General features: G+C 36.9%; 1 protein-coding gene across 1 annotated transcript; it reads left to right on the top strand.

Annotated features, from left to right (window-relative positions):
• The first annotated feature begins 284 nt into the window (after window positions 1-284).
• Window positions 285-24663, top strand: abcc1 (ATP binding cassette subfamily C member 1 (ABCC1 blood group)). Its single transcript, XM_084424088.1, has 31 exons — window positions 285-423; window positions 2609-2785; window positions 2893-3018; window positions 4151-4288; window positions 4853-4978; window positions 5068-5129; window positions 6200-6331; window positions 6454-6681; window positions 7126-7303; window positions 7982-8143; window positions 8252-8344; window positions 8436-8639; window positions 8775-8921; window positions 9135-9222; window positions 9483-9552; window positions 10392-10518; window positions 12050-12226; window positions 13575-13742; window positions 13824-14010; window positions 15517-15568; window positions 17031-17169; window positions 17348-17555; window positions 19923-20233; window positions 20336-20535; window positions 20652-20778; window positions 20850-20951; window positions 22046-22192; window positions 22311-22469; window positions 22642-22808; window positions 22896-23090; window positions 23248-24663. Exons 1-31 carry the CDS (start codon window positions 376-378, stop codon window positions 23354-23356), a joined length of 4554 nt encoding a protein of 1517 aa, XP_084280214.1. The 5' UTR covers window positions 285-375; the 3' UTR covers window positions 23357-24663.
• Window position 24664: the final 1 nt, after the last annotated feature.

Raw genomic sequence — 24664 nt, 5'->3', positions numbered from 1 at the left:
ACTAATTTATTTCTACTATTTGTTTTAATCTAGTCAAGTATAATCAAATAGACTATAGTCACTATTAGAACTATTTAGCCTATCTAGTATCAGCCGCTGTTTAAATAGGACAGAACACATCTGAGTTAACCTTACCCAGCAGGTTGATTAAATTAGTTCATTTTTTACAAAGAATACAAGTTTTTTTCTTGCCATATTTGACGGTGACCTCTGTTACGTCAGTTATTAAATTGATAAAGTAACAGCGCCCTCTATGCTTCAACTCACACATCACACTTCCATACAGGTCCCTATCATCACCATAACACACAGCAGTGGTTATGAAACGGAGGCAGTGTAAACCCAGCACGCTATAACAGATCCTTCCTGCGGCGAATGGGTATTGATAGTTTCTGCAGTTTGGACGGTTCTGATCCGTTTTGGGTAAGTAAATAAACAATTCTACCGTCATGAACTATGTTTTACCGACGATATTGTTTTCAACAAGATTTTGCCGGGTTTGGGTTCCACAGCATGAGACTCTGGCTGTGTCTCAAAACATAGCCAACTGTCTACATAGACAGCATTTTTTTTGGGCGTCTTAGGCGCGTTTGAACGACCGTTTCGAGGGCCAGATAATTTCTGGACATCAAATGCGCTCGTGAAGAGTTCACTTCGGATTGAATGCGCCTATAATGCCGAATAATGCTGTCAAGGTAGTAGGCACTAGGCAGCTCACTAGGTTTTGAGACGCAGCCACTGTTGCTAAGCTAACCGGTTAGCCACACAGCAAACTAACATACGCATATCTCCCCGGCCCGGAGACTTGCATTCTGTAACGTTAGTGTTGATATTCCTCTATGACAATTTAACCGTCGCATATAAGAGCGATTTATAACACTGACACCTGCTCAATGTGTGTCTTTATCGCCATGTGAAGCTTAAGAGTTGACTTGTCACTGCTCTGACTTGTTTTTGTTTAGCTTATTCCTCTCATATCAGACATTATCCTTTTAACTAGAGAATTTGTGTCATTATTTGTCATATTTAGAAATAATTAAGCTTTGTTTTTTTTGTGTTCCAGTTTGTGGAAGGTCTGACTAGTCAGTGGATTAACAGTATTAATTGTAGTCTGACAGGTTTAAGTTAGACAGTCAAGTTTGTCCTTCGCGATCAGAGGGCCAAAACATTAAATAATAAATCACTCTGACAGATAACATGCATGCCAAGAAAGCGTGTTGCTTCTTTTGAAATGCTCTCAGCTGTTATGTTTACAAAGTCCTTTGTTTGCCCAAGGATTTAATGCAATGAAAGATTTCGAAGTTTGTAAATGTATTACAACTTGTATTAAAATGTATTAAAACTATTGAAGTCATAGGGCGAAATAGTAATAATAGAGGAAATATAATTACTTGCATACACAAATTAAAGAATTTTAGGAACAAATGATCATTCACAACCATACATTATTTTAATGGCAAGTCAGCACATTTGAACTCTTGTTTTGTTTTACGTACAGCCCCCCTTATTTTTGCATTTCGTAAGGTTATTTTTTTTAGTTAATTTATTTTTACCGTAATTGAAAAAAAAAAAGAATAGTACAACTAATACCGCTATGTGGTATTTAAATAATTTATAACTTAAATAGCATATTATAAATTTTATTTTATTATTCATTTTTCACATTTTTCCTTGTCATAGTACTAGAAAATTGAGGGGAAAATGTGTTCAAGTGTAGCTTTTTGTTTTGTTTATTGTTTTTTCCATATTATTTATTCAGTAAAATTAACCATCTTTTTACTGTAATTTAAGTGCATCAAATACTGCCATGACAAACACAATAATGTTTTTTATAAATTTAGCCTAATTCTTCATGTTTGTTTTCTTGTTAAAATGCTGTGTTCAGCTCTTATTAAAGTATATTTATGTAGCTTTTTTTGTTAAACTTTCTGGAATAACTTTGCTATAATTCAGTAAATTCAAATATATGATCATTTTCTTTAATCAAAGATATGTTTTTTCCTGGTTACACTATTGTGAAATATGTTCTTGACAGGTTTTGAAAGATTCACATGATTGCTGTCATTACAGATGATGATGGCAATGCTGTTCAAATGCATTTAGTTCAATAGCTCAAATGTCAAGAAAATCACATTTCATGTCCCGTTCTTGAGAATTTAGCAGAGTAGCCTTTTATTTATTGATCTATTATTCTCTTGCACATATTGATCTATTTGTCCTCTTCAGAGACAGGTTTATGGGAAGAGATGCTCCCTACAGAGAACAAGATTAGATTTTCTTTGTAAGAAAAGGTTCAGTACATTTTTTTTTTAGGCATGTTTTGGATGTCACTTCTTAAAGGAGACTTTTTTTGTCAAGAGGCTGAAGACTTTCCTCCCTGCTCTATTGCGCAGAAAAGATCCTTGACTTTGGTTCTCTGAAAGAGCTGCTCAAGAGTTCTGGAGTGTTTGTTCCTTGCACACATCATTGGGTCTTTGTGTGCTTTACCATTCGGCCAAGAGCTCTTTGCCTACTCCAGTTGTTACTTTGTTTCTAAGTTCCATCCAAAGAATCTCCAAAGATGTAGAATAGAATGAAACTCCCCCCCTTTATCCTCTCATGTTTTCAGGATTGGAACCGGACATGGCAAACACACAAACCAGACCTGACACCATGTTTCCAGAACACACTGCTGGTTTGGATACCCTGCCTCTACCTCTGGCTGTTTGCACCGTTCTACATCCTATACATCAAAAGCCATGACCGTGGATACATATGCATGACCCACTTCAACAGAGCCAAAACAGTGAGTTTTAACAAACAGGATTCCAGTGCAAGTAAACAACTTGCTTTTATCTAGCAGCGTGCTTTATGACTGAGCTGTTTGAAGGTCATGTGACTCTCCTCCAACAGGTTATTGGGTTCACCCTATGGCTTATCTGCTGGGCAGATGTTTTCTACTCTTTCTGGGAAAGAAGCTGTGGGGCTACAATAGCCCCAGTCTACCTAGTCAGCCCCACAATGCTTGGCATTACAATGGTGAGATCCATATCCTTTTATTTTTCATATATATACAGTACAGGCCAAAAGTTTGGAAACATTACTATTTTTAATGTTTTTGAAAGAAGTTTCTTCTGCTCATCAAGCCTGCATTTATTTGATCAAAAATACAGAAAAAAATGTAATATTGTGATACATTATTACAATTTAAAATAATTGGTTTTCAATTTATTATACTTTAAATTATCATTTATTTCTGTGATGCAAAGCTGAATTTTCAGGATCATTACTCCAGTCTATCACATCATGATCCTTTAGAAATCATTCTAATATGATGATTCATTATCAAAGTTGGAAACAGTTCTGCTGCTTAATATTTTTTTATAACCTGTGATACTTTTTTAGGATACTTTGATGAATAAAAAGAAAGAAAAAAAGCAGCAAATGTTTTAAAAATAGAAATCTTTTGTAACAACAATATACACTACTGGTCAGTGATTTGGGGTCAGTAATTTTTTTTCTTTCTTTTTTTGAAATAAATCAATACTTTTATTCAGCAAGGATGTGTTAAATTGATAAAAAGTGATAGTAAAGAAGATCTATATTATTAGAAAATATGTTTTTATTTTGAATAAATGCAGTTCTTTTTAACCTTTTATTCATCAAATATATTAGGCAGCAGAACTGTTTCCAACACTCATAATGAATCAGAATATTAGAATGACTTCTAAAGGATCATGTGATCGACTGGATGTCACATGTGACACTGAAGACTGGAGTAATGAGTCTACTATTCACATAATTTAAAGTATAATTATTTTTAATTATTATAAAGTATAAATATATAATAATATATCACAATATTAAAAATATTTTTCTGTATTTTTGATCAAATAAATGCAGGCTTGATGAGCAGAAGAAACTTCTTTCAAAAACATTAAAAATAGTAATGTGTCCAAACTTTTGACCTGTACTGTGTATATATATATATATATATATATATATATATTGAATTATACTACTTTGCTTGTAATTTACTCTTTGCTTTGCATTTATTTCATATTCAAATGACATGAATGTGTTCCTCTCTTCTTGCCTCAAGGAATTTTATTTGCCTGATGTTTACAAAGTTGAAATGTTGTGTAATTGAATGTGTTGTTAAATGTTTTAGTTGCTGGCTACGTTCTTGATCCAGTATGAGCGGATGAAGGGGGTCCAGTCCTCAGGGGTGATGCTCAATTTTTGGCTGATCGCCATAGTGTGCGCTACAGTCACCTTTCGCTCCAAGATCCTGTTTGCATTGAATGAAGTAAATATGACTTTTGTGCTAAAACTGACAGTTTCTGCAGTCAGTCCACATTCATGTGTGATATGTCAGATTTTTTTGGTAGTAGGTTCTTTTGTCATTCGAAATACATTGTAATATCACACAAATTGCGTAGTGTCTGAATACACTCATTTTGGTTAATTCTATCCTCATAAATTTCCTCATGTGATGTTCACTATGTCAAGAATTGTGCATGAGGGAATGAATCAGCAGTTTTGAGTCCAGTATATTCACAAATGCGTAAATGTGTTGCTTATGATCTCTCATGTGTCATATGGGTTCTGCACCGCAGCAGAGGCCAAATTTCCCGTTTCTTTCTACACTGACAACTAACTACTCATCAGTTTCTGTAGAAGAAAGTCTCTCAGTATTACGCTGACTGTTACGTCATTACTATAGCAACCAACACATAATTAATGATATGCAGGATGTTGAATAAACTGGACAAATGGATCATAGTTCACCAATTTAAAAACCAAATCAGATTTGTCTGTAATGCGAGCAAAGCCTTAAAGTGTTGTTTGATCCAACAGTCTTTCTTTTCAGCCTGCCAGTGTGGATGTGTTCAAATATACCACATTCTACATATATTACACCATGCTGCTCATCTCTCTGATCCTGGCCTGCTTCTCCGACCAGCCTCCGCTCTTTTCACAGGCTGTCAAAGATTCGGTTTGTGAACTTTACTTAATGAAGGTAAAGGAATGCTTCATTATATGGATGTTGAATAGATGGCCAATACTGTGAATGTTTGTGTACAGAATCCATGTCCAGAGTTGGGAGCTTCGTTCCTGTCCAAAATCACTTTCTGGTGGATCACAGGGTAAATAAATAAAAATAACAACAAACAAATTACTGCGCTTCTAAAATTGCTTAGTGGTTAGTGCATTGCCTCTGACGCATGGGGCTATCTAGAAGTTGTAGTCTGACTCATGTAACTACTTGATCCCATTTGTCCTATAATTTTCTGTATTATTATTCTTAGTATTATCTATATCAGAAAAAAAAATTCTTCTGAGTATCCTTTTTGAAGGATCCTTCATTTTGCTGATGTTTTAAAGGGTTAGTTCACCCAAAAAAATTCTGTATTTAATTACTCACCCTCATGTCGTTCCAAACCCATAAGACCTTAGTTCATCTTCGGAGCACAACTAATGAAGATATCTTTGGTGAAATCCGAGAGATTTCTTGACCCTCCATAGACTGCAATGTCATTACCACTTTCAAGGCCCAGAAAGGTAGTAAAGACATAGTTAAAATAGTTCATGTGACTACAGTGGTTCAACCTTAATGTTATGAAGCGACGTGAATACTTTTTGTGCGCAAAAAAACTAACAAAAATAACGACTTTATTCAACAATTTTTTCTGTGTCAGTATCTGACGCTGTTCACGTTGTAAACACAGTATAGCTCTTCTGGGTTCTACATCAGAACGCTGGCTTAGTATTGGCTGGCTCCCTCGTCAGCATCACACACACGTGTGTCATGGTGCTCACGTGAACAGCGTCAGACACTAACACAGAAGAAAAGATAATCTATAATTAGAAATTAAGTAGTTATTTTTGGGGGGGTTTGTGCACAAAAAGTATTCTCGTCGCTTCATAACATTAAGTTTGAACCACTGTAGTCACATGGACTATTTTAACAATGTCTTTACTACCTTTCTGGGCCTTGAAAGTGGCAAGTTGCAGTCTATGGAGGGGTCAGAACGCTCTTGGATTTCATTAAAAATATCTTAATATGTTCCGAAGATGAACGAAAGTCTCACGGGTTTGGAACGAAATGGTGCGTAATTAATGACATTAATTTTTGGTGAACCAACCCTTTAAACTTGTATTCAAGCTGGATGTTGTTTCTTGATAGTTAATTCATGTCCCATACTTTTCCTCACAGATTGATGGTGAAAGGTTATAAAAGGCCTCTGGAGGAGAAGGATCTGTGGTCGCTCAACGTGGAGGATAAATCTCAGAGAGTTGTGCCACAGCTAGTGCGGCGCTGGGACCAAGAATGCAACAAGGTCAAAAGGTTAGACTCAAGGAGTTACCTTTTTTTGTATTACCTCCTCAAGGAGGTACTTTTTGAATGAAGTGTGTGGGTTTGCTACTCAAATTACTAATCATCTGGTTTGTTTATGGTTTTTGTGCCAGGCCAGTAGATAAGACACTCTACTCCCCAAAACGAGCAGCAAGGGAAGAAAAGAAGGATGGACAACCAATAGAAGAGTCCGAGATTTTGCTTGCGAAAACCCTTCTGAAAACTGGCGATCCGTCCCTCTTCTGTGCTCTCTGCCGAACCTTTGGACCCTACTTTCTTGTCAGTTCTCTTTATAAGATTATTCATGACATCCTGATGTTTGTTGGACCAGAGATTCTCAGGTATGAATTTACAGCATCAAAATGAGCTATTTATGTTTTCCAGGTGTAATTATTCCCATCTGTTGTGTTCAGGAACAATAGTACTCTGCAGGGGAAAGTGCAAGCCTTCCCCCTGTGTTTTCACAGTCATGTGGTTAGAAATTACTTTAACTCTCTGGGAACGACACAGTCAAAACAACAGCTGTGGCTCTTAAAAAGAGCTCCAGTGAAGAGTTAGTTTTGGCATGCTGGAAGTCGTGCCATCAGATTGTGCACTGGACCATGTTCAAATCCTCTCTAATCTTCTTAATATATCACCTGAACTCTCGGCAGTAAGCCTTTAACCAGTTTGCCCACTTTCCTCACTTTCCTTTTGCTTGAATCCAGAAGAACTGCATTCTGCTGCATGAAACATAATTGACGTATCAATTTTTACTCACGTGAGTTCTGTCTTTTGTATCTTAGGCTGCTTATCCAGTTTGTGAATGATTCAAGTGCCCCTACTTGGCTTGGCTACTTCTACACCACCCTGCTTTTCGTTTGTACCTGTTTTCAAACCCTCATTCTGCAAAAATATTTTCACGTTTGCTTTGTGACTGGCATGAGGTTACGTACGGCTATCGTTGGTGCCGTATATAGGAAAGTAAGTGGACTCTTATTTGATAAAATGTGCATAACATGGTGTAATAAGGTGGTTATGCACATTTGGTGTGTATTTGCTACATCACATTTAGACTTCAAATAATGCATTGTCCAATGTGAATGTGTCATACTTTAACTCTCAGAACACAAAACATTTTATTTATTGAAATAATAAATAAAAGAAAAGAAATGCAGTATAAAATCTGACTTTTAAATTGCATATACACTGCAGTTCAGAAGTTTGGGATTGGCAAGAGTTTTTTTTTTAAATGTTTTTGAAATAAGTCTCTTATGCTCACCAAGGCTGCATTTATTTGAACAAAAATACATTAAACAATTTATGCCTGTGATACAAAGCTGAATTTTCAGCATCATTACCCCAGTCTTCAGTGTCACATGGTCCTTCAGAAATCATTCTAATGTGATGATTTGCTGCTCAAGAAACATTATTAATAATGTTAAAAACATAATGTTTGTGCTGCTTAATATTTTTGTGGATAATTTGTTTTCAGGATTCTTTGGTAAATAGAAAATTCTAAACAGCATTTATTTGAGTTAGAAATGTTTTATAACACCATAAATGTCTTTAATGTTACTTTTGATCAATTCAATGCATCTTTGCTGAATAACATTTTTAATGGTAGTGTAGATTTATAATGTTTTCCTTAATTCTGTCTAGGCCTTGGTTATTACCAATGCTGCCCGTCGAACATCCACGGTCGGAGAGATAGTGAATCTGATGTCTGTAGATGCACAGCGGTTTATGGACCTCATCACCTATATCAACATGATTTGGTCGGCACCTTTGCAGGTTATCCTGGCTCTGTACTTCTTGTGGCAGGTATGTGCCCAAACAAAGGAGTATTATTGGCATGTTTAATTTGTGTGCTCATTTAATTAGTAATACCAGTTTTTTTCTTTTTTTTGCTCTCTTTTTTTTTATTATTAGAATCTGGGTCCTTCTGTGCTTGCTGGAGTTGCTGTGATGGTGCTGATGGTTCCCATAAATGCAGTCATTGCCATGAAAACCAAAACCTACCAGGTTTTTAACCTCTTTTCCTGCTCAGCAGGTTTATTTGCTTCCATTTCATTAATCAAATCATCATTGTTTAATCTGATACACTCACCCACAGGTTGCCCAAATGAAAAGCAAAGACAATAGGATCAAGCTTATGAACGAGGTGCTAAATGGCATTAAAGTGCTTAAACTCTACGCATGGGAACTGGCGTTCAAAGACAAAGTGTCTGCCATCCGGGAGAGTGAATTGCAGGTGCTGAAGAAGACCGCTTACCTTGGTGCCGTGTCCACCTTTACTTGGGTCTGCGCACCATTTTTGGTAGGTGGTGCCTTTGAGTGAATCATTTGACCAGACTTCCAGTCTTACATGGGCTCTTTCATTATGCCCATTGTTTTTGATGCTACCTTATGGTTGTAAGACCTTCACTCATGTGATCTTGTTTCTTTCACAAAGGTTGCCCTCTCCACATTCGCAGTGTACGTGTTAGTGGATGAACATAATATTCTGGATGCGCAGAAGGCGTTTGTTTCTCTGGCTCTGTTCAACATCCTGCGCTTCCCTCTTAATATGTTGCCCATGGTCATCAGCAGCATGGTGCAGGTATTCTTGTCTTTCTCCTTCTTTCTCTCTCTGTTTCACTGTTTTTTTTAAAGCTGCATGTAAACCTTATAATAAGAATGTGGTTTATGTTACGAGAACTCAAAAGGTTTTGGACCCCGAACACAGAGCACTTGTGATCTTCTCAAGCAAGACCCAGGAAATCGTTGTCTGCCTAATTTTGAATTATGACCACGAAATCTATTGTTTCTTTAGGCCAGTGTATCTTTGAAACGTCTGCGTGTATTTCTGTCCCATGAAGAGTTGGATGAAGACAGTGTGGACCGGCCAGCCATCACCGGATGTAAGTTCAGTGATTCACAAGCAGTTCAAATCTACAAAAGACCCAATGATGTGCTGTGTCCTGTGTTGTGCTTTTTCTAGGATGCTGTGCATGTTTGACTCTCAAAGCTCTGCAGTCCCCAAACTGTTTCAACCGACAGGGGGGGAAAAGGATTGTATGAGAGAGTAGCACAGCTGTTCGATGAATCTGTGGGTTTAAAGTCATCTCATGTGTTTTGATGTTCACTTAAGAGACTTTATTGTTGTTTCCTGCTCATTCAGCTCCTGACTGCATTAGGGTTGTGGACGGAGCTTTCAGCTGGTCTAAAGGCGACCCCCCTACTTTGAAGAGGTAACATCATTTTGCAAGTACTATATGGTACAATGAATAGCATCTTGTTCAATGTTATAGAGTACTAGGGATGGGAATTGACTGGAATTTTAAAATCCTGCTTCCGATGAACGATTCCATGATTATTTTTTTATTATTATAATTTTCGAAGAAGCACCACCCCCCTCCACAATTAGTCCTAACTAAACAAATACAATATTTTTTTTATGCTATTTGTTACAATAAAGAACTGTTAACGTAATAATGTCATGAAATTCATTTGATTTTGGTTTTTATTTGGTTCTCAATTCCCAGCCCTATGTAGTACTCTACACAAATGTAGTTATACTATGATATATATTTTTCAATGCATCAAAATGACTTTTAGCATTGACTTGAATATTGCGGTTACATAGAGCAGAACTGGTGAAACGGGCTTCTGAGGACATGACAGGCAAGTACATGTGCATGAACCCCGATACAGGAGAGCGTCAATCGCCAGAGGAATTGTAATCTGGTGAATCTCCATCGATATTAATGAGAATGATGAAATTTGGGTTGCCGAATTCCTTTTAATCTTAGCTTGATTTCTACCTCATCTACTTCAAATCATGCATTAAACGATTTAATTTGTCTTGCGTTATTGTTCACTGTAAATTCACTTGTTAATATCAGTACACTAAAGGATTTGCCCATAATCTTCAATCAACAATGAAGTGAATTAAGAAATCCTAATGAATGAATGAAACTCCTTTATACCGTTTTGACACAATGCCGCCTGTGTCCACATGATGTTTGAACTGTTTGTTGTTCATTGTATCTGCTCTTGTGTCAGCGTGTCTCTCTCTCTCTCTCTTCAGGATTAATGTGCGTATCCCTGAGGGGGCGCTGGTTGCTGTGGTAGGGCATGTGGGTTCGGGGAAATCCTCTCTGCTTTCAGCTTTGCTGGGGGAGATGGAGAAGCAAGAAGGAAATGTGTCAATCAAGGTACAGACTCAAGTTACATATCTGAAAACAGTGGCACTTTTAAATATATAGTGCAATGTTGTATTCAAGTTTAACAGAATATACAGTACAGGCCAAAAGTTTGGAAACATTACTATTTTTAATGTTTTTGAAAGAAGTTTCTTCTGCTCATCAAGCCTGCATTTATTTGATCAAAAATACAGATTATTTTTTTTAATATTGTGATATATTATTACAATTTAAAATAATTGGTTTTCAATTTATTATACTTTAAATTATCATTTATTTCTGTGACGCAAAGCTGAATTTTCAGGATCATTACTCCAGTCTTCAGTGTCACATGTGACATCCAGTCGATCACATGATCCTTTAGAAGTCATTCTAATATGATGGATGATTCATTATGAGTGTTGGAAACAGTTCTGCTGCCTAATATATTTGATGAATAAAAGGTTAAGAAGAACTGCATTTATTCAAAATAAAAAAATATTTTCTAATAATATAAATCTTCTTTACTATCACTTTTTATCAATTTAATACATCCTTGCTGAATAAAAGTATTGATTTATTTCAAGAAAAAGAAAGAAAAAAAATTACTGACCCCAAATCACTGACCAGTAGTGGATATTGTTGTTACAAAAGAGTCTATTTTTAAAACATTTGCTGCTTTTTTCTTTCTTTTTTTTTAAAAACTTTTTATTCATCAAAGTATCCTAAAAAAGTATCACAGGTTATGAAAAAATATTAAGCAGCAGAACTGTTTCCAACTTTGATAATGAATCATCATATTAGAATGATTTCTAAAGGATCATGTGATAGACTGGAGTAATGATCCTGAAAATTCAGCTTTGCATCACAGAAATAAATGATAATTTAAAGTATAATAAAATTGCAAACCAATTATTTTAAATTGTAATTATATATCACAATATTACATATTTTTTCTGTATTTTTGATCAAATAAATGCAGGCTTGATGAGCAGAAGAAACTTCTTTCAAAAACATTAAAAATAGTAATGTTTCCAAACTTTTGGCCTGTGCTGTACACTGGGGCTCAAACATTTGAGACCCCTAGGGAAAATGCTTATAATTTTGCATTATTATTTTAATATGTATTAGATGTAATTTACTATATATTACACGTATTAATGTTTTATATTAAATATATGATCATAAAATATTTCATAATGTCTCAGTATTTGATTTCTTCCCTTTTAATGACAGCAGCACTTGAGCTGCATAAACTCCACGAGATTTGAAAATGATCCAAAAAGCATCTTAAGCTTCAATGGAAGCAAGAACATCTGACCGTCACATAATCAATGTCCCAAATATACTTCTTTGATTTAGAATGGTGCAGAATCTGAAATACTTGTTATTCATTGTATGTCATACATTTCTTTGTTTTGATTTCTTAAAGACAATGTCTTAATGACATTTAAGGTTTAAATAAAAGATAAGAGCCAAGGCTTTTGGAACCCTCTGTGTATTTGGATAACTGTAATAATGGGATAATAAAGAGACACATTGAGTGTCTGACTGTGTTTTTCAGGGCTCTGTGGCTTACGTGCCTCAGCAAGCATGGATCCAGAACGCCACCCTCAAAGACAACATCTTGTTTGGACGGGAAACCAAAGACAGCTGGTACCAGAAAGTGGTGGAGGCCTGTGCTCTCCTACCTGACCTGGAGGTCCTACCTGGAGGAGACACTACGGAGATTGGAGAGAAGGTAAACAGATTTTAGAATGATTCCTACATTTTCTCTTAACCAAGTACGATAAAAAAGTGATTGAAGCTACATACCATCAAAGGCTGATTTTAATGCAACAGTCAAGACTCTATAGACAATACATGCAGTATGCACGTTTAACTGTTTGGTTTTATTACACCTCTTCTTCATCTTCTAAATTTAAATTACAACACATCATTTATTAGTCATTTTATCCACCTTATTCCAGACGAGCTTACTGCATTTATGGGTGGAACTTCCATTCAAAAAGACTGAAATGAATCATTTTAAATCATAAGGTTGCCCTACAAATAAAGCTGATCCGTCAGTTTTCCTTCATGATTTATTTTCAGACATAACACTTAGCATTTTAACATGACATGTTATAACAAGAATATTGGCAATAGCTCTTTTCAGTCACTGCATTTCTTTTCCTCATGATTCTTTTCTTTTTTCCCTTTGCATTCCACTGTAATATGTAATGAATGAAAAATGACAACATCTACTGCACATTTGTGGTCTGTCCTCCCGATTAAATTTACGATATATCCCATTAATAATTCACTGGAATGCACAAAGAATCTCTCGTTTTTCTCCTCAAATCCTCACGTCTCTTTCCAGGTTTGTTTTCACTGGTAAATGCAATTTATTATCTGTCAAAATGACGGAAATCACTTTGAAATATTATCACGCAATGCTGAAGTTAATGAACATTTTTGATTGAGGCAACGTATGTTACATAATACAGATATATATATTACTACAGTGATATTGAACCCGTCCGTTATGGCTGTGGAAAGAATCGCGCTTTTGGGATTATTCATGGTCTGTTGAAAGTACCTTGTTGATGCCTGTTGAAACATTTTTCACGCAAAGGTCATTTTCTTCCTGCATCGAGCCAGAAATCTCCAGTTCAGTAGCACTTACATATCTGGTAACATTTTATTCCTAAAAACATTGTGAACATTGTGCCTGTTGACAGTATTTTCTGATTTATGGAGTGATAAAAGTGGACATCCAAAATCCAAAACTTTTACTTCTAATATTTCAGCAAAATGAAACAAGAATTTTAAACCTGGCTTTATACAAAGCTCAGATTTCTGTACTAGAAATATATGCAAATTAGTGCATATTTATTTGGATAATGCATCATATGCATATTAAACCAGCACATTTCATAAAACTTGGAAAACAAAACAATTGTGTTAATGTATTGCGATTCATTAATTGGGAAGTATGGTAATTAAATTTCTTTTAATTAACATTTTTACCCTATTCACCTATGGTGTCTTGCCTTAAAAATATGATAACGTATAATTGGGTTAATCATGTGACACTGTGATCTTAGGGTGTGAATCTGTCTGGAGGTCAGAAACAGCGGGTGAGTGTGGCCAGAGCTGTGTACTGCAACTGTGCTGTGTATCTGTTGGATGACCCGCTCTCCGCCGTGGACGCTCATGTAGGAAAACACATCTTTGAGAAGGTCATCGGACCCCAGGGCTTGCTACAGGGCAGAGTAAGGCCATTTCCCATGCATTATCCAAATATGTATACATCTCTTACAGACATTTCACATCACGCATGGTGCTTTTTTCAGACTCGGGTTCTGGTGACCCACGGGCTGAGCTTCCTGCCCCAAGCTGACCTGATCCTGGTGATGGTGGATGGAGAAATCACAGAGATGGGCTCTTATGCCGAGCTTTTGAGCAGACAGGGCGCCTTCGCTGAGTTCCTGCATATCTACTCCAACAAAGAGCAGGAGGAGGAGGAGTCATCAGGGGGAGGTGAGGCTAGCCTCCTCATGTCTGAACTTTTATGCTTTCATGCATCTGTCCTTTCACAAAGCCATTTCCTCTGAATGATTACCATTGTTCACATTGTTGTGATCTTCCCCCCCAAGTAATCCATGTCTAGAGATAAATCTCTTTTTGTCTGTGTGTATATATGTCTTCATCTCCTTGTGTTCCTATTTTTTGTATCCCCTCTGTTGGCTCTTCAGAAGAGGGAGGGGAGGCAGAGGACGAAAAAGGGAAATCTGAAGGTTTGAGGGTGTAATTGGTCCCCGGGCCATATAAATTGAATAGGTTTGCACGTACTGCATGTTAGAGTAGGGCTTATTATGCAGATCTGAAATATTTGAGGTTTAGACTGAGTTAGATTCCTTAGTACGTTCCAACTTCATTACCATTGGATTATAGCTCACAACCATTACATATTTGATATATTACAGCAATATTGTGAGATAGTATTACAATTTTAAATGAATATTTTCTATTTTACTATATTTTAAAATGTAATTCATTCCTGTGATGGCAAATTTACAAAGCTGAATTAACATCCGTCAGAAATCATTCTAATACGCTGGTTTGTTGCTCAAGAAACATTTCTTATTATTATCAATGTTGAAACCAGTTGTGCGTCTTAATATTTTTGTGGAAAGGATGATAAAGTTTTTTTCGATAAATAGAAATATTTGAATAATTAAAATATTTTGTGATTCTGTACTATCATTTTTGATCTATTTAATGTGTCCTTGCTGAATAAAAGTATTAATTTCTTTATAATCTTTCTGCCCCCGAACATTTATACATTTGTATTTTAACATCAAAAGACATTTAATTCAACGTCGTATTGCCTTCACATGCTGCTTTTCATGAAATGTTCGGAAGTAATTTAAATATATAAAATGCAAAGTATATAAGTTACTATATTTGATGCACACGATATTTGTAAATAAGCTAATTTCATGTCAGACACGCAGGGAAAGGTCTTATAGTATGTGTAGGACATTTACACTCATTACTCTGCTAGAATGGAGTGAATCACTGTGAATGTGCTTCAACCTTTGACCTTCACCAGTCTTGTGTCTGTCTTGTGTCTGAGATGCTCAGCACTGTTACAGCGCAACCTGCTGGTGATTCTTCTAACTGTGACCCACACCTCTGAGCCTAAAAACATTGCTTTAGCATTTGTGTTTTTGTTAGACTGTCTCTCGTTTCAACTGGCCTTAGAGGTGTGGTTGCTTAGAAGCAAATTATTATAGTGTTTTACTGCTATTTTAAATTTAGACGTTTGTACTCAAGGGCACACTGATGCTCTAGTTGCTGCTTGATTACAAAAATTCCATAGGCATAGGCGTTGCATAGGCGCTTTTGAATTACATGACTTATAGATAATAGTGAGAAAGGTTGAGTTCTGTTAGTGTAAATGTATGGACATGGAATGGCATGAAGCATGCAGGAAGATGTATGTAATTCTATCTGATTTAGTCAATATTTTCTCATCCACAGATGCAGTCCCACGGAAAGGACTCGAAAATGGGGGCCCTGCTGCCCTTTTGGGGTAAGGAATCGGTGATTGTCTTTTCTAACTCATTTCTTTGTTCTGAATAAACTCTGTGTCCAGACCTGTTGCGACGGGACCTGCAAGCGAGTCAATTTTTCTGTCTTGCTTTGTACGCTGCATTCTGTATATCCTCCTGGGACCCAGGAATAGACTTTTGTCCACTGTAGTGGCCATTACATTTTAGTGAATTTCTCTAACACCATACATGTCACATTGTATGTCTGGATGTCCTGTAAAGAGCACATTCAGGGCTTTTCAAAGATACCAAATGTTTGGAGGTTTTACCATGAAAACAACTTCTCTTTGGTCTTTAAAAATGACTGGCAATAATTTAGTGATCAAAATTGTGTACTCTTATGGAAATATGAGAATATTTTGTAATTATCATTTAAATCTGACTAATTTTCAAATAGTTAGCCCATAACATTTTCCTGAACTGTTGATTTATGACAATCAAAATATGACTTTCTGTTAGTTACAAAACAGGGCATTGATTTTATACATGTCCACTGTAGAAGACATCAGGACTTAAAGCATGTTTATCAGTCATTTTTAGACACACAACAAGTGAATAGGGAATGAAATTATACATCAATATTCCTATGAAGTATTAGATAATATTGTGAAAATGTTGCCAATTATTACTTGCTTTATTACACCTTTTTTATTACATGTTGCCCCAAGAACAGATTAATATGCAAATTAGATACAGTGTATAGATACAGTGTATTGAATGGCACTACACAATTATGCCCATTTTACTCACATATTGACTATTAAGTAAACACATAAGTAAAATGGTATATCAATTAATTCCATAATATGTTTCATAACATAGTTTAGAATCATCTTTATAAAAAGTTTGGTTAAAAAAAATCCTGAAACCTAAAAATTGATTGGTGAATGAAAAATAAAAAATCCCATTGTTTTTGCCTATATACATGTCATTTCATGACTTTATTTTTTAAACAACTGAGTCATGGTGGACATAGCATAACATATGAATAAAATTCAATACAATTTTCTCCAATTGTTTCTTATGTTCTAAACAATGTAATGACGAAAAACCTTTTTCTTTCCTTGGTCTCAGAAGAATAAGTCTTTTGAAGTCATATGACAGCTTTGTGTGGGAAACAGATTGAATTGCAACTAGTTATTCACTGATAATTTCATTCTCCGTGAGAAGAACTGTTGTGGCCAAATCAGAGTCAGTGAATAAGTCGTTGCCACATCTCTCATGAATTCCAAATTCTGTCCATCAGAATGAAAACCAAGAACGAAACCATGTAACTGATGCATCAGATGTGCGCACTCGCTCATTTGTGCTAGATTCTAAAATTACTTGTGTTAAGGTTGATTAGGACACCATCTAATATGTAACAACCATTTAACGTTTAAATCAAGTACTAATAATATTTTAACATTATTGACTAGCCTGGTGTTTCTCTGTGTCCTGTAGAGAGAGTCTGAACTCTCTAAATGCAGCCGGGACAGGTAAAACACAGAAGACTGAACCAAACGATGCTGATGCTGCAAAGAAGACCAAATCTGCAGAATCTGCCCGACTGACCGAGGCAGACAAAGCCAACACTGGCAGGGTATGAATCCACCGTCTCTATGTCAGGATGTGAGAGCATGATTCCCTGAGGACATATTATTTGTTTTTGGTTATGGTCAATAGTTTCTCTCAAAATCATGTCAAGCCTTAATTTGTGTCACTTGAGCTGACTGGTTCCTTTTGATTCTGAGATTTTGTGAATTATGTTTGTTGTGTAGGTGAAGCTATCTGTGTTTTGGGAGTACATGAAGGCTATCGGCTTGCCCCTGTCCATCTTCAGTATCTTTCTGTTCTTCTGTCATCATTTGTCCTCTCTGGGCTCAAACTACTGGCTCAGTCTCTGGACAGATGACCCTGTTATCAACAACACCCAGCCCAACAGAGAGATGCGTTTAGGGGTTTATGGAGGCCTGGGACTCTCACAAGGTGATTTTAAAAGAACTGACTTTCAGTTAATTGCATTTGATTGTATAAATTCACATTTTAAATTCCTGAAAACTGTTATTAATTTGGCTACTTGTACTCAAGGTCCAAGTGCATTACACAACTTCTTAAAAAGTTTTACCAAAGTAAAGCTTTTAGATGTAGATATATATGCATATATGGATAATGCATATACCATAGCTATTTGGAATACTAAGATAAAAGTCTCTGAGACCAAAGACCATATTGAATTGCTCTAATTGAAATATATATAGACATTTAGCAAACATTTAGCAATTTGTAGGTTGCAGTTTAACGTGAATATATCAGTTCAAGAATTTCGTTTAAAAAGTCACAAAAAAAAAAAAAAAATATATATATATATATATATACAGTGAGGAAAATAAGTATTTGAACACCCTGCTATTTTGCAAGTTGTCCCACTTAGAAATCATGGAGGGGTCTGAAATTGTCATCGTAGGTGCATGTCCACTGTGAGAGACATAATCTAAAAAAAAAATCCAGAAATCACAATATATGATTTTTTAACTATTTATTTGTATGATACAGCTGCAAATAAGTATTTGAACACCTGTCTATCAGCTAGAATTCTGACCCTCAAAGACCTGTTAGTCTGCCTTTAAAATGTCCACCTCCACTCCATTTATTATCCTAAATTAGATGCACCTGTTTGAGGTCGTTAGCTGCATAAAGACACCTGTCCACCCCATACAATCAGTAAGAATCCAACTACTAACATGGCCAAGACCAAAGAGCTGTCCAAAGACACTAGAGACAAAATTGTACACCTCCACAAGGCTGGAAAGGGCTATGGGGAAATTGCCAAGCAGTTTGGTGAAAAAAGTTCCACTGTTGGAGCAATCATTAGAAAATGGAAGAAGCTAAACATGACTGTCAATCTCCCTCGGACTGGGGCTCCATGCAAGATCTCACCTCGTGGGGTCTCAATGATCCTAAGAAAGGTGAGAAATCAGCCCAGAACTACACGGGAGGAGCTGGTCAATGACCTGAAAAGAGCTGGGACCACCGTTTCCAAGGTTACTGTTGGTAATACACTAAGACGTCATGGTTTGAAATCATGCATGGCACGGGAGGTTCCCCTGCTTAAACCAGCACATGTCAAGGCCCGTCTTAAGTTTGCCAATGACCATTTGGATGATCCAGAGGAGTCATGGGAGAAAGTCATGTGGTCAGATGAGACCAAAATAGAACTTTTTGGTCATAATTCCACTAAACGTGTTTGGAGGAAGAAGAATGATGAGTACCATCCCAAGAACACCATCCCTACTGTGAAGCATGGGGGTGGTAGCATCATGCTTTGGGGGTGTTTTTCTGCACATGGGACAGGGCGACTGCACTGTATTAAGGAGAGGATGACCGGGGCCATGTATTGCGAGATTTTGGGGAACAACCTCCTTCCCTCAGTTAGAGCATTGAAGATGGGTCGAGGCTGGGTCTTCCAACATGACAATGACCCGAAGCACACAGCCAGGATAACCAAGGAGTGGCTCTGTAAGAAGCATATCAAGGTTCTGGCGTGGCCTAGCCAGTCTCCAGACCTAAACCCAATAGAGAATCTTTGGAGGGAGCTCAAACTCCGTGTTTCTCAGCGACAGCCCAGAAACCTGACTGATCTAGAGAAGATCTGTGTGGAGGAGTGGGCTAAAATCCCTCCTGCAGTGTGTGCAAACCTGGTGAAAAACTACAGGAAATGTTTGACCTCTGTAATTGCAAACAAAGGCTACTGTACCAAATATTAACATTGATTTTCTCAGGTGTTCAAATACTTATTTGCAGCTGTATCATACAAATAAATAGTTAAAAAATCATACATTGTGATTTCTGGATTTTTTTTTTTTTAGATTATGTCTCTCACAGTGGACATGCACCTACGATGACAATTTCAGACCCCTCCATGATTTCTAAGTGGGAGAACTTGCAAAATAGCAGGGTGTTCAAATACTTATTTTCCTCACTGTATAAAACAAAAACTCTATTTCATCAGCACTGCCAATTAATAATGGTAGTATTTTGTAAAATGTTTGAATTCATTTTTAATGATAAAATTGTGTAAGAAATGTTTTCAATAAAATGTTTTTACCAGTGGTCAAATTAAAAATACAAACATGTTAAATTATAGCCCCTAATATTAATGTTAATGCAATTAAACATCCTTATTGTATCCAAATTTTTTGTTTTACTTCTATATAGATGTATAGGTAATTTTTATGTAAATTTATATTTTATTGATTATTGTTTTAGTAAATTGGTCCAGAAACTAGTTTGATTCTGAAAAGCCAGCTTTTTATACTTTTTTTTTTTTCTTTTCTTCTTTTCTCTCTGTGGCAGGCATTGCGGTGTTCTGCTATTCTGTGTCAGTGTCTATTGGTGGGATCTTAGCCTCCCGCTACCTGCACCAGACAATGCTCTACAATGTCCTGAGATCGCCCATGTCTTTCTTCGAACGCACACCCAGCGGCAACCTGGTCAATCGATTTGCCAAAGAGACAGACACCATTGACTCGGTCATCCCTAGCATCATAAAAATGTTCATGGGCTCACTGTTTAATGTGCTGGGCTCATGTGCTGTCATCCTCATCGCCACGCCGCTGGTAGCCGCCATCATCCCCCCACTGGGTCTGCTGTACTTCTTTGTACAGGTCAGTCAGTTATTTTACATTCTGAATGCTAGCAACTCTTTACGGTAAAATAGATTTGAGATGGAGAGTTGCTGCTCTAATGTGTCTTTCCGTCTTTGTTAGCGTTTCTACGTGGCGTCTTCCCGGCAACTGAAACGACTGGAGTCTGTGAGCCGCTCTCCGGTCTACACGCACTTCAATGAAACTCTGCTGGGCACCAGTGTGATCCGAGCGTTTGGAGAGCAGCAGCGCTTCATCAGGGAGAGCGACGGCAGAGTGGACCACAACCAAAAAGCTTATTTCCCCAGCATTGTAGCGAACCGGTGAGAACTCACAGAACCTCACTAGGTTTTAGGTCTCTTTTACTTCGGTATATTAGTGTTTTGTTGTTTGGAAAGTTGAAGTTTTCTGTGTGTCTTTGTGCCTCTGTGTCTTGGAGATGGCTGGCGGTGAGGTTGGAGTTTGTGGGGAACTGTATTGTGACATTTGCAGCTCTTTTTGCTGTGATGGCCAGGGACAGTCTGAGTCCAGGAATCATGGGGCTTTCCATCTCCTATGCGCTGCAGGTCAGTCTGACATCTTCAAATGCTGAGATACAAGGCAGATGAAGTTCTTACTACTCTTGTATTTCACACAGGTCACAGCATCTCTGAACTGGTTGGTGCGGATGTCCTCTGAGCTGGAGACTAACATAGTAGCGGTGGAGAGGGTGAAGGAATATGGAGACACAGAGAAAGAGGTCAGTGCACCAGCAGGCAGATTGTGTGTGATCATTCTGTACTTCTGTAGAGTCCAATCTGTGATTAGCCTGGTTTCCTTATCTCACACTGTACTAGAGAGATAAGGACAGTTAGCGCCCTGGGAGGGGCGGGGACTAGTTTATGTCTACAAGATGAGCCACTCGTTTCCAGAAAGAATTTGGTCTCCATGGATTCTTTGCCATTATGAGGGTTTTAGGTTAAAATGTATGTGAAATGTATAAAGGGAATGTGTATATCTGAGATTTTGTAACTGGTCATTTTTTACCATTTGTCTTTCGCTATTTCTAAATGTAATTTCTTCACTAGTTCATTATAAATGGACCTGCAGTGTGACAGATAATTCTTTTCAAGTACAAATATGCTATGTTCCTTTATAATTATTACATACAATTATTGAACTTAACATTAACTATATACACTAACATTCAAAAGTTTGGGGTCAGTCATTTTTTTTTGGATTAATTTATTCAGCAAGGATGCATTAAATTGAGCAAAAGTGACAGTAAATACATCTAAATGTCACAAAAGCATTCTGTATCAAATAAATACTAGTCTTTTGAACTTTCTATCCATCAAAGAATCCTGAAACAAAAATGTATCACGTTTTCCACAAAAAAAATTAAGCAGCACAACTGTTTTCAAAATTTGATAATAATAAATGTTTCTTGAGCATCAAATCGCCATATTATAATGATTTCTGAAGGATCATGTGACACTGAAGACTGGAGTAAATCACAGGAATAAATTACATTTTAAAATATATTAAATTAGAAAAGTTATTTTAAATTGTAATAATATTTCAAAATATTACTTTTTTTACTGTAAAATAAAGGCAACTTTGGTGAGCATAAGAGACTTTAAAAAACATCAAAGAATCGCACCAACCCTAAATGTTTGACCGGTAGTGTAATTAGCAAAATTAGCAGATTAAAATAGTATTAGATGTCTGCTACGAAATGTTATAGTTCATGTCAAAGTTAACTTTATTTACTTTCAATCATTTGTTTCAGTGTTAAAGATGGATTGTTGAGGATGTGATTGTTCTGTGCTGTATTGATGTCCCTGTTCACAGGCTGAATGGAGGTTGGAGAATTCAACTCTTCCTGCTGGCTGGCCGACCGTTGGTCACATTGAAATCCGCAACTTTGGCTTGAGATACAGAGAGGACTTAGAGCTGGCTATTTGTGACATCTCGGTCAACATTGAGGGAGGAGAAAAAGTGTGTGAAACCATTTCAATATCCAAAATCTGTTCATGCTTTGACTTTATCAGTAAACAATGTTCATTTAGGAATCTTTTCACCTGCAAAGTCAATCGTGTCTGTGTGTTTTTCTTAGGTGGGAATTGTGGGTAGGACCGGAGCAGGAAAGTCCTCTCTGACATTAGGGCTCTTCCGCATCATTGAGGCAGCTCAGGGAGAGATGTGTATAGATGGAGTGAACATTGCTGAGCTGGGCTTGCATGAGCTACGATCCAGAATCACAATCATTCCTCAGGTATCGCGCTTGAATAGACCTAAACACTCATTTAAGTCACTCATTTGCTGTTATCAATAATACAGTTGTCACATTGTTGGTTTCCTTTCAGAATATATATATTTTTTTCCCTGTTTACTTGCCAATGACAATTGAACTATGCTGTTTTTGTTTGTCTTTTGTTTTTTCTCAGGATCCAGTGCTGTTCTCAGGCTCCTTGCGTATGAATCTGGATCCCTTTGATGGCTACACTGATGAGGAGGTGTGGAGATCTCTGGAACTCGCACACCTCAAGAACTTTGTGTCTGGCCTTCCTGACAAACTCAACCATGAGTGTTCAGAGGGTGGAGAGAATCTCAGGTACAAACTCTTGACAAGATTCCTCCCTCTTTATCACTTGACTAATACCTGATCTGATTGTTTCTGACTGGATATTCTGGGCTTCAGTTTGGGTCAGCGGCAGCTGGTTTGCCTGGCTCGAGCTCTCCTCAGGAAGACCAAGATTTTGGTTTTGGATGAAGCCACTGCAGCTGTGGATCTGGAGACGGACAATCTGATACAGTCCACTATCCGAACTCAGTTTGAGGACTGCACCGTTCTGACCATCGCACATCGCCTCAACACCATCATGGACTACACAAGGTAATCTGCATACTTATTCTTTGTTTTTGTTCTATGAATTTGCAAAAATATCAAATAAAAACTATATAATTTAAAACAACAACAATGTTTTGTTATTATATTTTAATATTTAATAAATATTTATGCAAATAAATACTTTTTTTTTTTTTTTCTCAAGGGTGCTGGTTCTCGATAAAGGCAAGATGGCAGAATTTGATTCTCCATCCAGTTTAATTGCCAAGAAGGGAATTTTCTACAAGATGGCCAAAGACTCAGGTTTGGTCTAATAATTAGAGGGGCTGAAGAGCCCTCTGTTCATCTAGGACATTTCACTGGGTAGAGCCCATGGAGAGTGGACCTGGTGAGATGTGGACTCTGAAAGGTACCTCTTCTGTGGGCCTGGAGCTCTTACACACACACACACACACACAGTGTGAATATGACACCACTCCCTTCTTCCGCTCCTCAGCTACTGTAGCCCTCCGTTTTTCAATCGCAGAAAGGTTTCGCAGCTTTTGAAGTTTGTTTGATGCCAACATTTGGGATGTTTGAAACTAGTTTGATTTCCTCATCACTGTATTTGTTGTCAGTTTTCATTTGAAAGACTTCTAATTTGAACTCTAAACCATGCTTTTTCTGGTAGTTGTTTACTGATGGAAACCTTTGTTTGCAACATTGTTTCACTTGAAGGAGTAAAGAACAAAGTTTCTCTGTGCAGTGTACCTTTGATGCATTGGTCAGTTGTATACTGACCAAACAGCTGCTGTGAAATCCCTCCATGAGCATGAGGGGCTTCATCCCACGCCAAAGTTCATATTTGAAGCTATTCTCATCATCAAAGTTCTGTAAAAAGAGACATTTGAGTTTTATCTCCAGATAGCCATTGTTTTCTCTCAATTAAACTTTATTTATACTTTAAGAATATCTGTTACAATATATTTCTTTTCTTTCATATAATATTATTTTATCATATAACATATTTATTACTGGGTATTACCCAATGATGGTGACTTAAGCCTCGTCTTACCATTATCGTGCAGTAGAGGCTACTTTGGCCTACTGCTTTCATTGGTGAATGTATTTAGCTGGCGTATTTGATTTATGATCCTTGTTTACTGTTATTGTTTTTCAGTGATCATTTTACCAAAAACAATGAATGCACTTATTGTTCTGTGTAAAAAAAGGTCAAAACCAATTTAAGGTCAGATACCCAAATTGTAGTAGTTCTGTAAGGACAGGTTGACTTGCAGATTGCTGTACCTGCTGAGCTGTGTGCTGTGTGCTTCACTCGGTGTGCTGTATACCATATATCTGTTGAATGTACGCTTGAGTGCGCCATGTTGTTTCATTCATCAGTTCCTCCTCTCTAGATCATTTAAGCCTTTTGAGTTTTTTTTCAAGGCCAATTTTGTTTTAAAAGAACTGATAAAGACAGACTTTAAATGAAAAAAAAAAAATGTTACATACTTGTATGATTTGTATGTAAGCATAAAGGTAATTATTTGATATTTGTATACATGCACTAGTTTTAAGTGTACTTAGTTTCCTAAATCAAGCTATGTAAAGGGGAAATATGAATAAATTTTTGTAAAGAG

Source organism: Rutilus rutilus, assembly GCF_951802725.1.
Source record: "Rutilus rutilus genome assembly, chromosome: 1".
Lineage (NCBI taxonomy): Eukaryota > Metazoa > Chordata > Actinopteri > Cypriniformes > Leuciscidae > Rutilus > Rutilus rutilus.
The sequence above is the reverse complement of the archived record's forward strand: the minus strand, read 5'-3'. Positions and strand labels throughout refer to the sequence as shown.

Bases quoted from the DNA above. Each gene is read 5' to 3' on its own strand.
- abcc1 (XM_084424088.1), top strand. From the start codon at position 376: ATGGGTATTGATAGTTTCTGCAGTTTGGACGGTTCTGATCCGTTTTGG. The intron at 2,786-2,892 runs GTGAGTTTTAAC...CTCCTCCAACAG, and splicing joins ACTTCAACAGAGCCAAAACA to GTTATTGGGTTCACCCTATG. The intron at 22,809-22,895 runs GTACAAACTCTT...TCTGGGCTTCAG, and splicing joins GAGGGTGGAGAGAATCTCAG to TTTGGGTCAGCGGCAGCTGG.